We start from the raw sequence: 12,500 nt of genomic DNA, 5'->3' as shown, positions 1-12,500 counted from the left end.
CTCCAAAATGCAGGGAGAAAAAGATTTTTATCTTTCGATACTCGAACAAAAGGAAATTAACTAGATTACGTATAATCAATAAGGAATTGCTACCCAAAATTCCGGATTATTATAAACCTAATGGACGAACGCAACAAGATGCTTCCAACGTTGTTACAGTAAAAGAGGTTACGGAATTGAATCCCACTGGAATGGTGGAGCTATATTACGATGAATTGGCGAAGCTCTTCCCCTTCCCAAGCCATCCTCCTTCGTCCATGCTTATGGTAGGGGCGATAAAGTCGTCAAAAAGTAGAACGACGCGCGAACGGGAAAAGGAAACTTCATTAAAGCGCCATTTTATGCTCTCTGCGTTGGTGTTAGACACGAGCTGATGGTGTATGTGTGTATATCACACCCCACCCCACCACACCTTCCACTTTCTATCTTTTATCGCATCACAGGATATCATTCGCGGTGGAACAAAAGGCTGCCTGCCTGAGCAAACGGCGACCCACTCAGAGAGTGTTCACCGCGAGCTCAATCCTTCGATGGTGTCTCGGCGGTTGGTGGACGCCGCGCGGCGGACAGGCAGAGGAACAGAAAGTAACGCGGATCGTGGAACTGGTGGTGGCGGTGTTCCATTTCCTTAACATGGTGGCAAGCCCATGGTCTCGTGGTCGCTCGGTAGGAGGAAGGAAGGAGGACCGCTGCTGTGGAAGGATCTCGGCCGTCGACCAATCATATGTTGACATTTCTGCACACTTCTTCTTGTTCTTGTTCTTCTTCTTCTTTTACTGCCCTGGCCACCACCCGTTCTTTTGCATCCCCTTTCTGCCCGTATATCCTTCTCTTTGCCGCCGAACCGAGGCAACGCGTTGCGCCTCATTTATCATCGCCACGAGTGTTTCCATTTTCCACCCAACCGGTTCGATGATGACGAAGGCGGCGTTGGGAAGATGACTGGACAGGTTGTGGCACAGGTAGAGCAAAAGGTTGCTCTGTTCCCCCCTGTTAGCCAGCACGAATGCTTGTAACAGGATTGACAGAGCGAGCAAATAGAATATTAGTATCGATTGGCCTCCTGCTCGCCGCCGCACACTGCGCATCGAATCGGTTGATATTACGTCTCTCTTTTCGACGTACGGATAAATTGAGTTAAACAGCATTACTCTGCAGCTGAACCAGAGCACAGCAGCACTGCTTTTCCGATTGTTAATCTTCCTGCAGATCATTTTGATTGCACAATTCAACAATGAAAACCTGCAAATACACATATGGACTCACTGCGCAGAGCTGCGTGTCTGCGGAGATGATTGAACCAGTTTTGTATCCAGCCATAGGCACGGTACGGTAAACCATCCGGCGGTTTGGCCTCGGTGGCATTCGACCACGGTGGTTTTTGGATGGTTGGATGTTTGAAGTTGTTGCGCTTCCACCGCCGCCTAGGCCTCGGCCTCGGGTGTTTACGTTACCGCAACCAATGAAAATTTGACCACCGGAGGAATGGGCATGGATTGCGAGCGTTCCATGATTCCGCCGTACCGCCGTACCATTACGATGAGAAGAGATCAGGAGGATGCATCCCGTGAAGATGCTTGACGCGAAGAAACCGGTACAACGGAGGGCTAGTAGCTACGTGTAGGTGTTGGTGAAGGTGGTGGTGTTGAATTTCCTCAAGGTTACAAAACACAGCATCGACCAGTGAGCGGGTGAGGTGGAGGGGAGTTTTTGAAGATCGTACATCGCACGCGAAAGTAGCAAAATCGTTTTCGTTTGCCCCTTCCATTCCTTCGTCGAGCACACAAATCCACCATGCGTTCCCGCTCTTGCGTCCTGAGACTGAGCTGTATCTTTACGAGCTGAGGAAGTTATTCTTTCCAACTTCCAAAAGCTGCCGCATGGTCGGTCCAGCGTACCAGCACCGGGTTACTACTTTATGGTGCACACGTCGACGGTTGGAACATAATTCACTCCCCGTGAACGCTTAAAATAAGTAGCAACCGGGGCCAAGAACAAGAAAAACGGAAGCATGGGTTGGTATCGATGTAGAGCCACTGGAGGATTGACCTTGCTCCATGCACACCCAATCAAACAGTGGTGCGACACTTTAGAGCACACGCTCGATCAAACACTGGATAAGACACTGGTTAAGGTGGCAATAAACAACGCCGCACTTGATCTTGATGACAAACCAAAACAAACCAGCCTGCAGGACAGTAACATCGGTACATCTATCAAAGTGCCAAAATGTGCACTAGCGGAAGCGCGCGCGCGCCTGCTTTTGACAACAGACAACAACCTATGATGCACGGTATCTCCTCTTACTATATACACACACACACAAACACACGTATGGGCGCCTAGATGGCGCAAATAGATCACTAGGCTCGTGGATCATTCACAGGAACAAGGCGAGCAAACGGGAAACTCACCGACACGGAGAGCTTGGACCACCGGTGGAGAAGGAGGCGGACTTGACGCGCGCCAAACGGACTGACCGCCGACGCATCACGCGCGTGTGTGGAGATATCACTGGCCCGCTGCACGCCAGAACGGGAACTACCGCAAACGAGCGGCCACCCCGGGGCGGAAAGGCCGCAAAAACAAAAACGAATCGCACCGAACCACCGACCGAACCGGAGCCGGAGCCGGAGTCGGAGCCGGAGAGCACGAACACCGGCCGTCGCGAAGAGCTACAACCTTTGGCGGATTACTACTACCACGGCCAGCACCAATCACCACTACTACTACTACAAGCGACTACTAGCATCAAAAACAAACGGGAACGCGTGAATTAGAGGGAAGGAAGAAGAGAACAACCGAACAACGCCAACGGATTGCCACTGGAGCGCGTCCCGGATGATACTAGGCAAGCAAGCAAGCAAGCAAGAAAGAAATGGAAACTAATACGTCTACTACCAGCCAACGGTAGGTTAGCCAAGGCACAACTACCACATCTAGCGCTGTAGTCGAAAGGGGGAGGGAGGTTTGCACGATGTTCCAGCGAACATGTGGCGAAGGGAACGAGAGGAATAAAAAGTAAAAAAGAAGCGTTTCACTCATCGGCACCATATTGCCAGCCGATTATTGCCGACTATCCTTGGGGCCGCACCTACACTGCAAGGGTGCTGAGGTGTATCAAGCTGGACCCCGCGCAGGTGGGAGGTTGATCATCAGACGATGCAAACGGTCACGATGGATGCAGCAGCAGCGCGCGCGCGCAACGGCAACGATATCACACCCTGGAGGTCACACGGTGGAAATTGCATCGCGATCAACGAGGCGCAAGTGCATTTCTCTAATGTGGAAATGTGTGCTCTCAACCATCTTATGCCATCTGTTGTCGATATACTGAAGCAGCACAAGAGAAATATGTGGAAGACCGGCACGTAACGCAGCGTTGGCTGACTGCTTTTCAGTAGCGCGTACATTAGCAGGAAGCAAAATGTGCCACTTGATTTAAACGGATCGGGGCACTTGAGAATGTAAGGTGGTATAACGGCACCCCTGGTTGGGGCCAAGATGATGGATCGCTATTTTCCTTTCGAGCAAAAAGCATCCGAATGAAACACAATCATCAAAATCTCTGGAGTCAAGATGAGTAAATGAATAAATTGGTTATTCGGACTATCAGAATAAGAGGTAAACGAATTTAAACCCCTAAGTAATTCGACAGCAGGAAAGATAGCAGTACAAGATTGACTAAAAAGTTTACTAAACAAAGTCAAACCCTACAAAAATGAAATAACACAAATATTGGTAGTAGTAACAATGTCCCATTTCACCACACTGCGCTTGCACACTGTCGCTATGGCTGACATTGATCCTTGAGCGACATGGATGCAATTTTCCAATCAACTGATAAGAATCCTATTATTCAAAGCTGATTATCCGTCCCATCCCATGGCATCGCATAGGAACGTGGAAGAGCTAATTATCAAGGACGAGGCTTGAAGGGTGAAAGCCTAACCAATTACCGTCACCAACCCTACCGAACGGATCTCACAGCCGATAATTAAGTTAGAACGCTGATGCCCCGATGACAACGGGGAAAACTAGAGCAGCTTGTTCGTCGCCGGTCGATGGATGATGGGCTGCAGTTGATAATTTTTAACAACCCATCCTGGCCGGGATGAGCGAGATAGAGAAAAGGAAGTTCGCAATCACCTTTAGGCTAGCGGTTAGAGCGTGCTAGAGCGAAGTGACCGAACGTTTCCGCTTCCTTTGCCGCAGCCCTCGGAGTGGAATCGCAGCGGCGGATGCGATCGTTTTACGTGCCGTAAATGTGTTTGCGTAGCACGACGGACGACGACAACGACGACGATGTCGACGAAGTGGAGTGTGTGGACGAGGAGCGCGCTTGTGACGCGCCGTGAAAAACCTGCCCAGTATCCAGAGAGACTGCAAACGGGGAAGCAGGTCAAACCAACGTCACAACGTTGGTTCGTTCGCACACGCACAGAGCGGGACTTAGAGACTGAGCGAAGGAGCCAGCCGCGGGGTCTATTTTCGGCTTACGTCAGCTGTTTATCTTTCCCGATTGCTTTACGGTCGGGCGGTTCCGTGTTCCGGTGCTTTTGCCCTTCAGGGAAACGAGGAAACTGCCCATACCACCCCCACCATCCAAGCATTACAGGTTGCCTTCCCACACGCTCCCCATTTGCGGTGGTGTTCATTAATCGATCGTTGTCAATTGTGAAGTCAATCGCTTTCTCTCTCTCTCTCTCTCTCTCTCTCTCTCTCTCTCTCTTTCTCTCTTTCTTGCGCGAGTGCGACCGTTTCTTTTCCGCACTAGATACCAACATCCGCAAACACTAAACAAACGCTAAGGACCTACTAGAGGATGACGTCGATTGCCGTGATAGCCGATAATATCTATCGCTCTCTCGCTCTGGCTACCAGATAAATTTCTCGATTTTTTACTCGATTAACGAGTATCACGAGGAGGACGTTGAGGAGTTGGATCACAGGGTGACGTTTGAGTTCTTAGTTTTCTTTCGTCTACTTTCAATGCTGCTGCTACAAGCTTAACATTCCAGCCACCTCGCCAGAATCTTGTACAGAGTGTATGCGTTACACGTGTCAAAACATTTCACGCGCCGGCGTCTGGTGGCCACAAACGCACGCACCTATGTCCCAGATCACAAAAGAATAGAAAGAAAGTGTTTGTTGGTAGCAGGGCAAGCCAACGCAAACAACCTTGCTAGGCCAGACCATATGAGTCTGTCTGTTCCCGCTACGGAAAAGTAATAACAAACGAAGGAACACTTACGCCGTTTTCGTCAGACTCGGATCGGATGTTTTCCTCCGCGTGGTGCGAGTCTTCTTCTGCGAGCGCTCCTTGTACGACTCGGAACGGTTGACCGAAACGGGTGCGGATTTGGATTTGACACTGGAATGGCAAGGAAAGGGAACACGTTTACTCTACCCACTACCCGATAGGTGGCTGGCGGTGCGCCCTCAGGCACTTACTTCTCACGGAACTGATCATCATCGGCCCCTGTCTGCTTGTAGCCGTACGATTCGCTGGTGTTGAGATGGTCGGATGCACCGCTCGTGTTACCGAGGTGACCACTCGCATCCTGCCGACGATCGGACGGTTGGCGGGCCAATGATATGTTTGCTCCTCGTTCTGTAAGCAAGAAAAAAACGTTATCTATGTTATTAATGTGATCCACAAAGCATCGCAATAATTAAGGCATTTATCAGTAACAAAAAAAAAGGTATCACAGAAATGTCCGAACGTAATGTTGTGCTGTTGAGTAGTAAAGCTCGGTTCGTTGATTACCGAGAAGGAAATAAAAACAACTATTCCAGCGTCAGTGACACACCGAAAAATCCACGTCACTCATCTACCTCAAGTACCTGTGCCCTGCCCTGAGAGATGATGTTGAGTGCGATGAGACAATATTCTATGTTTAAGTTGGTCACTAATGGGACCGCGCTCTCTGTCGGGAAGAGGACACGGTTTTTTCTCTCTGCGATAGAAAACAAATTCTTCCACCGGCCCGGCCCGGACTAAGTCGAAGCTTGACGCGATGATGTCACCACCGGGCGCCTTCGACGGCCGTCGGCGTCTTATGTCGTCAGACAGCGCTCGACAGCGCGCCCCGCCGGGTAGGTCAACAACGGGCAAACGAAAAATGTGTTGCCCAGTGTCACGGACAACTTATGCAAATTGCTTATGGTTTCGTTTGACCGTTTCGATTCGAATCCAGCCTGTGTGGTTCTGCTGCTTCTGCTGATCACAGGAGGAAGCGGGTTAAACAAGCCGACCACAAGAATCCATCACGCCGTTATAAACGTTATGTATGCTTATGGTCACACAGAAGGTGAAGGTTATATGCTGAAGTTCTCTCTTTACCCCAATCGAGCCAACGAATTCGTATGTATGATAATGAAATTAAGAAGTGTTTCTCCTTCCAAACAGGCACACAGACATAAGAAATATTTACCATTTCCGTTGGTATTATCCACATCCCCTACTCCATCACTTCCTTCCTCCTTGCCACTACTACTGCCTCTATCACCTTTAGTACCTCCATCGGCAGCAGCGCCATCGTTGACTTCCTCTTCGCCTGTTTTGGTGAAGGTTTCCACGGTGGTGGTGGCGGCGGTTGATGACGGCAGCGATGAGTTGCCCGATCGTTTCTGTTGCTGTTGCTGCTGCTGCTGCTGCTGTTGCAGATTCTTGCGAGACTTCGATTTCTGCAGCTTGTATTTTTTGTGATGACCAGGGGATAGGTTACTGCTGCTCAGGTAGAGAAGATGCGACCGGGAATTGTTTATCTATATCCCAGCCCGGGGGTGATGTTGTTTGTTTATGTGCCACGAGGTTTTTTCGGCACACCACGCATACGACGACCACGCGAGAGGTGTGGCGGCCACGGCATCAGCATGTTTCGCGCGATCGCGACGAGTTTTTACCGGATTGAAATTAGTGCCAGATGCCAGTTGGTCGGTGTGCAGAGGAGAGAGAGAGAGAGAGAGTAAGATGCGTTGCCCCGTGTCGGTTGTCACCGAATGCAAGCACCCACACATACACACATACAAACATTGGCCATGTTGTAGAAGGCAGGAACAAGGGACAAAATTGAGGAAGAAAAAAGGACGAAACAAACAAATGTGACAGTTACCCATCTGGTATACATCTGGGATCGGTAGTATGAGAGACAACAGGCCGCCTAGGAAGAGAGTTGGCCACAGAAGCAGCATCGAGAGCGCGCCCTGCTAGGAACGGTATTCGTCTTGGGTGATCGTGTAACAACGGCCGAAACAGTCCAAAAAGGGATAGGGCTTGTTTTGTCTGCCAACAATATTTTGGCGCCATCCACATCAGGATGTGGATGACCTTGCACTGTGTAACGTTACCAGATGCGATGGTAAATTTCACCATCATTTCGAGAAAAAGCAAGTAAAAAATTCGGAAAAATCTCAAATACACACTGCACTCCATTTCAAGACATTAAATCCAACTGCCACAACTAATCTGTTGACGCATTCTAATGCCATCGGATTGAGTATTAAGTCGTAGACATTTTTCAAACATCGTCCGCGAGTCGCGAATCGCAAACTGTCATAAAGGGCTGTTGGACGATTAACGACACAACACGACAGGTTGTCCGCTCTTACAGAACGCGCGCCCGCCTTGCTGCACTTGCTATGGCCAACACCCTCGGGCGTCTAGAGTCAGTCACGGACGGATGGATTTCTTACAGATTTGCTACTCGCGAGAGGGTAAGGACCAGCCTGCTGCTGCTGCTGCTTCTGCTGCTGTTCCAATGCACCACCGCCCCCAGCTGCACCATCCTGTTGCTGTTGATGATGATCACCGGCGATCTTTGCCAACAGCTTCGCGGGTGTCGAGTGTTTGTGGTGGTTCAGCTTGTTTTTGATCAGCGTGTTTATGTTGAGATTTGTGTTCGAGCGCGAACACTTGATAGTGGCCGAACCGGTCGTCGTCTTCGTATCGGTGATCGGCATCGTAACCGCCTTCTTCGCACCGTCGAGCCGGCTCTTGGACGAGCTCTTCTTGTACGAACGCGGTGGCGCCCGAATGATCATGAGCCCATGCGTAACTGGTGGTGAAGTGGACGTTTCCGCCGTCGGTTCCTTAAAGGAGGATCCTTTTCCGTTTCCGTCACTGCTTGATCCTGCGGCACTACCATTCACACCATCGATTGTCGTCGATTTGCCACTACCATCTGGCACCGTCGCTGCAGACGAAGACGACGAAGCGACCGATTCATCCTTCTGCTTCTGGCTGTCATCGCCCTTATGTTTGCGCCGCATGCGCTTCTTCAGCGTGGACACGCTGAAGCGATCATCGGGAAAGCTTCCCGTGCGGAACCACATGCTGGATCCGTGGGGTGAGGACGCGTTGTGTTTAGATTAACTTCTTCTGGTGTCTTGCGAGGATCAGATCACTGGCGGATGTAGCATGAGAGATCATCCAACCGAACACATAGACAAATGCACACTACAGATGATCACCGGGGCCCCACATTAACACACACTACCGCGAACGCGTTGCTAAACGTTAGCCAACTAGTCTCCCCAACTCTTGTTAGCAAGGCGATGGCCTTGTCCCGGGACTTGATTTCCACTTGCTCAACTACGAAGATAAACCCTCAGTAGTAAGTGTTTCGCAGTATGCATCTACATTGAACCTTTTACTCACTGAAATACACATTGTATAAAATTCTTCACTACGCTACTAGTAACTCACAGGCAATCCATCTGAATGGAGTATTCTCTACGTAAAGGAAAGCCCGTTAAAGATTGATTTTCCACCCGAGTTTTCCGGAGGAAATAAGATGATCGCACTTTACCGAATGATGCTGAACGGAGCGGAACAATAAATCCACGCCACGGAACAAGCACTAGCCGAGCCGACGGGACTGACTGACTGAGTGACTGACTGCTGTTTGGGGTGGCGGTGGAGACCTGCTGCGATCATATGTGGTTGTGTTTGATAGTATGTACGCACCCTCGGCCGTAGTTCTCTGGGGCTGGGTAAGATTTTTGTGTAATAGTATGAGTACTTTTCCGCGAATGTAAAGGAAAGAACAGAATTTTAAAAATAAACCGTCAAACAGCCATCCCTCCTTCTCTTCGCGCGCAGTGAAAGAGGCCAACTCGCAAACCGTTCGCGCACACTTTCCGAAACACACAAACCGAAGCAGCAGCGTCACTACTAGCCACAGCCAGCGGCCGAAAAGAATGTGTGTAGTGATCGGATGCTAAATAAATGAAGTAGAAAAGGACCGTCGTTCCTTTGACCAATGATCACCGGTGCGCGACACCGACGCCACCCCGCGTTTGGCGAATATATCTGGTTTTTGGTTGGATTTTTGAATGAATTATTCATACAGCAGGCGCGTAGCAGTTGGCGGAGTGTTGAGCAGATCGGGTCGTGATCGAGGTGATGTTTTGAATTCCTGTACGACTGGGCGGTGTGGAATACCGAACGATCGTTTCGGTGACTTCAGCACGATCACAAGATTGCAGACTCATAGGAGGCTAAGGTATGATCACGAGCGCAACAAGGCCAATATTTAACAGAACCAACCAGAGGATACTTCTTCGAGCTGGCCTCCTGTACTGTTGCCAAAACCTCGTAACATTCGCACAACCTGCCAAAAAAGAGAAGGGAGGCAGGGGGGTAGTCTTGTTTCCAGCACAATGTTGTGCAATCTGTTGATCGTCAACCAGACGGATCAAGCCGATTATACTCGCCGCACAGATCGCGATCGCGACAAAATGTTCTTATATTCACTATTGCTCCCACTCCGCCTCCCAAAACTGCTCTGCCCCCCCCCTGGAAAGCCAGTTTATCTTAATTGCCGCAAAATGGGCCAACCATCTGGCGAAGCTTACACACACACACACACACGCGACATGCAGCAGATCCTGTGCGTCTGACTGACGAGACGGAATACACGAACAGACCGATGCGCGAACACGCGCAACCGATTTTCTATTAGCCTTCCATCATCTTGCCGGCCGCACAAGTTGTCGCACTCCCACCGCCCAAAGCAAGTGAATCCCACGTAATTAATGCGTAATTTATAAAGTCCACCTATGCCATTGCTTGCTTTTGGACTGTTGCTGCTGTTGCTGTTTGGGCGACAGATGCAACGACGATGGACGACGAAGGTCGAGGACGTTGCGAGAAAAAGGAATTCACATCTACGTTGCTTGTGACGTTCGCGGTTCAGCTGCACTACGCTTCACTGTCACAGCTTGGCGACTAGGGATACGTTTTACAGTAACACTTTTCTAATAACTGTATGTTGACTCATTCTGTGCTAGTAAATCGATCACAACAGGCACTAGGCACCGCATCGCACACTCGACCGATCGATCAAGTGACACACACAGACCGATCGACGGTCGCTTGATGACGATCTTTACAGCATCCACACCTTACGGTACACAGGTCTGGGAGCTAGTCTAGATGGTGTACGCGATGTCACGGCACGTCGCGAGAAACATTGTACACGGAGTGAAGAGTGGGCACCTACTACTAAGTGAGGACGGCCCTCTTCTCTCAAGAGATTTGAAACTACCCTCTAGCGGTTGTCGTTTTTTTTTTGTTTGTTCTTTGCCTTCAATTACACCGCACCCGGTCCCGAGCGGGTTGTAGCTGTCATCGGTGTAACGCGTCGCGATGAGTAGAGCGCGCGCGAGCTCCAACAGTGGTAGATAAGTACGCGAGAGAGCTTGAGCATGGACACTCTCTGCTGAGCCGCGGGTACAAGCATGAGATCATTGCAAACAGAATTGAAAGAGCGGACGGGAGAGAGTAAGAGAGAGAGGGCTAGTCATGGCGGCACAAAGTGTTTTGCGCAATTAACGAGCGCAAGGAGGTGCGTGAGTGGGGTGCGCATTTGTTTGTTTGCGAGGGGCAATTGCACTGCGAACCTACTGATAACACGTATGACCAATGCGCTTCGTTTACCCTCTTCTCACCGCTTCACTGGGTAGCGACGAGTGGGGGTTCGATCAATGATCCGAAAGCCCTTCCCTTTCCGTTCGGAGGGTACGTTACAGGTAAGCAAACTAGGTTGAACTTGAGCATAAGTGTTTGACCGGTTGGTCTGGCCACTGATTGAACTGCAAATGATCCATGTAAAGGATGACATCACGATGTAGTTAACCGGTGTACGAGCGACCTGAACCATAATTTTTTCTCCAGGTATCATGGTATATTAAGAGAGGTTTAACCGTAACTATTAATTGCATCTAATTCATGGTTCAGACAAAAGAATCATCATCACTCAACTACGGCCTCTACTCTTGCAAGCAGAACAGTGTGCCATTAGGAATTTATTTCAACGAACGCCACCATAATCGGACGTACACGGGGCTCGGGAGAATGTGGGCTCAGGCACGCACGTGCTTCATTTGCTCTCTGTTGCTGTTAAGTTGTGGGCCATTAGTCATCACTCGGCTCTGCCGATTCGCTAGTATTCCACAAGAGACAACACCAAGCCAGGCGAAGTTCTGTGTTGAAAATTGCGCTACGTTGAAGGGTAATTTGCTTCGGTTAGTTTAGTGTCGGAAACGATAAGCGTTAACGAGACTGCTGCCTGTTAACGCCAAAAGCAGTAGATCGTTTTAAACATGAATTTCGAATCGAACACACAGTAACGAATCAACGTTTCGATCCGAGCCAGTATTATAAAATTATCATTACCAACATCACAAATCAGTCATAGCACTATCGAGTGAAATCATCTTTCATATCGACCGATTGCGCTTGAAGGCGGAATTTGTCATTTGAAAAAAAGAGAACCCCTGCGGGTTTGAGACCTGTACCCCAGAGCTCACGGCATCGCGACTTTAAGTCAAAAACCATCTTCGGAAACAAGAAAAATGACGTCAGCCCTTCTACGGTTGAGCCTAAATAGCAATAAACCCGGCTTAAGCTATGTGTGAGCAGGTTTGGATAATTTAAGAGGCGCTGCACCTATGACGTACATCAGTCGCACTGTTGCCTCTTTTTGGCGATTGCGTGCGATTGCAGCGCTACCACGTTGTACCGCCCCCCTACCTGCCCCGTAGGTATCACCAGACCACCGGTACACCGGTTCTGGGGGAAAAGTGGGGGAAAATTGTGAACCCCCATCGGGGCACACCGTCCCCGATGGCGCACCTAATGCAAAATGGAAGTTGCTTTTACCTTTCCCGGTACGCTTGCAGTACGCAGGGCCCAAAAAAGGTACCCAAGCAAACCAGTCTTAAGGGGAAAGGAGGAGGGAAGCAAGAGGATAGATGCAAGGGTTGCCGTTGCCGGAGCAACTGCGGCTTCAATTGGTTTTGATTATTAGATAAAGATAATGACGCAGAGTGGTGCGCGGTGTTGATGGCAATGATTTAATATTCAATCAATGGGAAAGCTGCCACCAGCGTATGGGGTGGTGGTTAAGGTGTATGTGGCTAATTTGTGTAGTTGTTAGCGATTGGTTTACGATCGGAGAGCTTATCTTGAAACGCATGTTGCGTGGAACTGT

At 49.7% G+C, this 12,500-nt stretch overlaps 1 protein-coding gene across 5 annotated transcripts in view; it reads right to left on the bottom strand.

Moving 5' to 3' along the window:
• Positions 1–12,500, bottom strand: part of LOC125953380 (uncharacterized) — a 67,289-nt gene that overhangs the window by 22,209 nt on the left and 32,580 nt on the right. For all 5 annotated transcript variants that reach the window (XM_049682908.1, XM_049682911.1, XM_049682912.1 and 2 more), the window contains 2 exons: positions 5,455–5,614; positions 5,255–5,374 (listed from right to left, as the gene is read on the bottom strand). In XM_049682908.1, coding sequence (XP_049538865.1) covers positions 5,255–5,374; positions 5,455–5,614 — 280 coding nt within the window. The remainder of the gene's footprint in view (positions 1–5,254; positions 5,375–5,454; positions 5,615–12,500) is intronic.

This window comes from Anopheles darlingi, chromosome 3 (genome assembly GCF_943734745.1).
Source record: "Anopheles darlingi chromosome 3, idAnoDarlMG_H_01, whole genome shotgun sequence".
Classification (NCBI taxonomy): Eukaryota; Metazoa; Arthropoda; class Insecta; order Diptera; family Culicidae; genus Anopheles; species Anopheles darlingi.
This window is presented reverse-complemented; position numbering and strand designations above follow the sequence as displayed.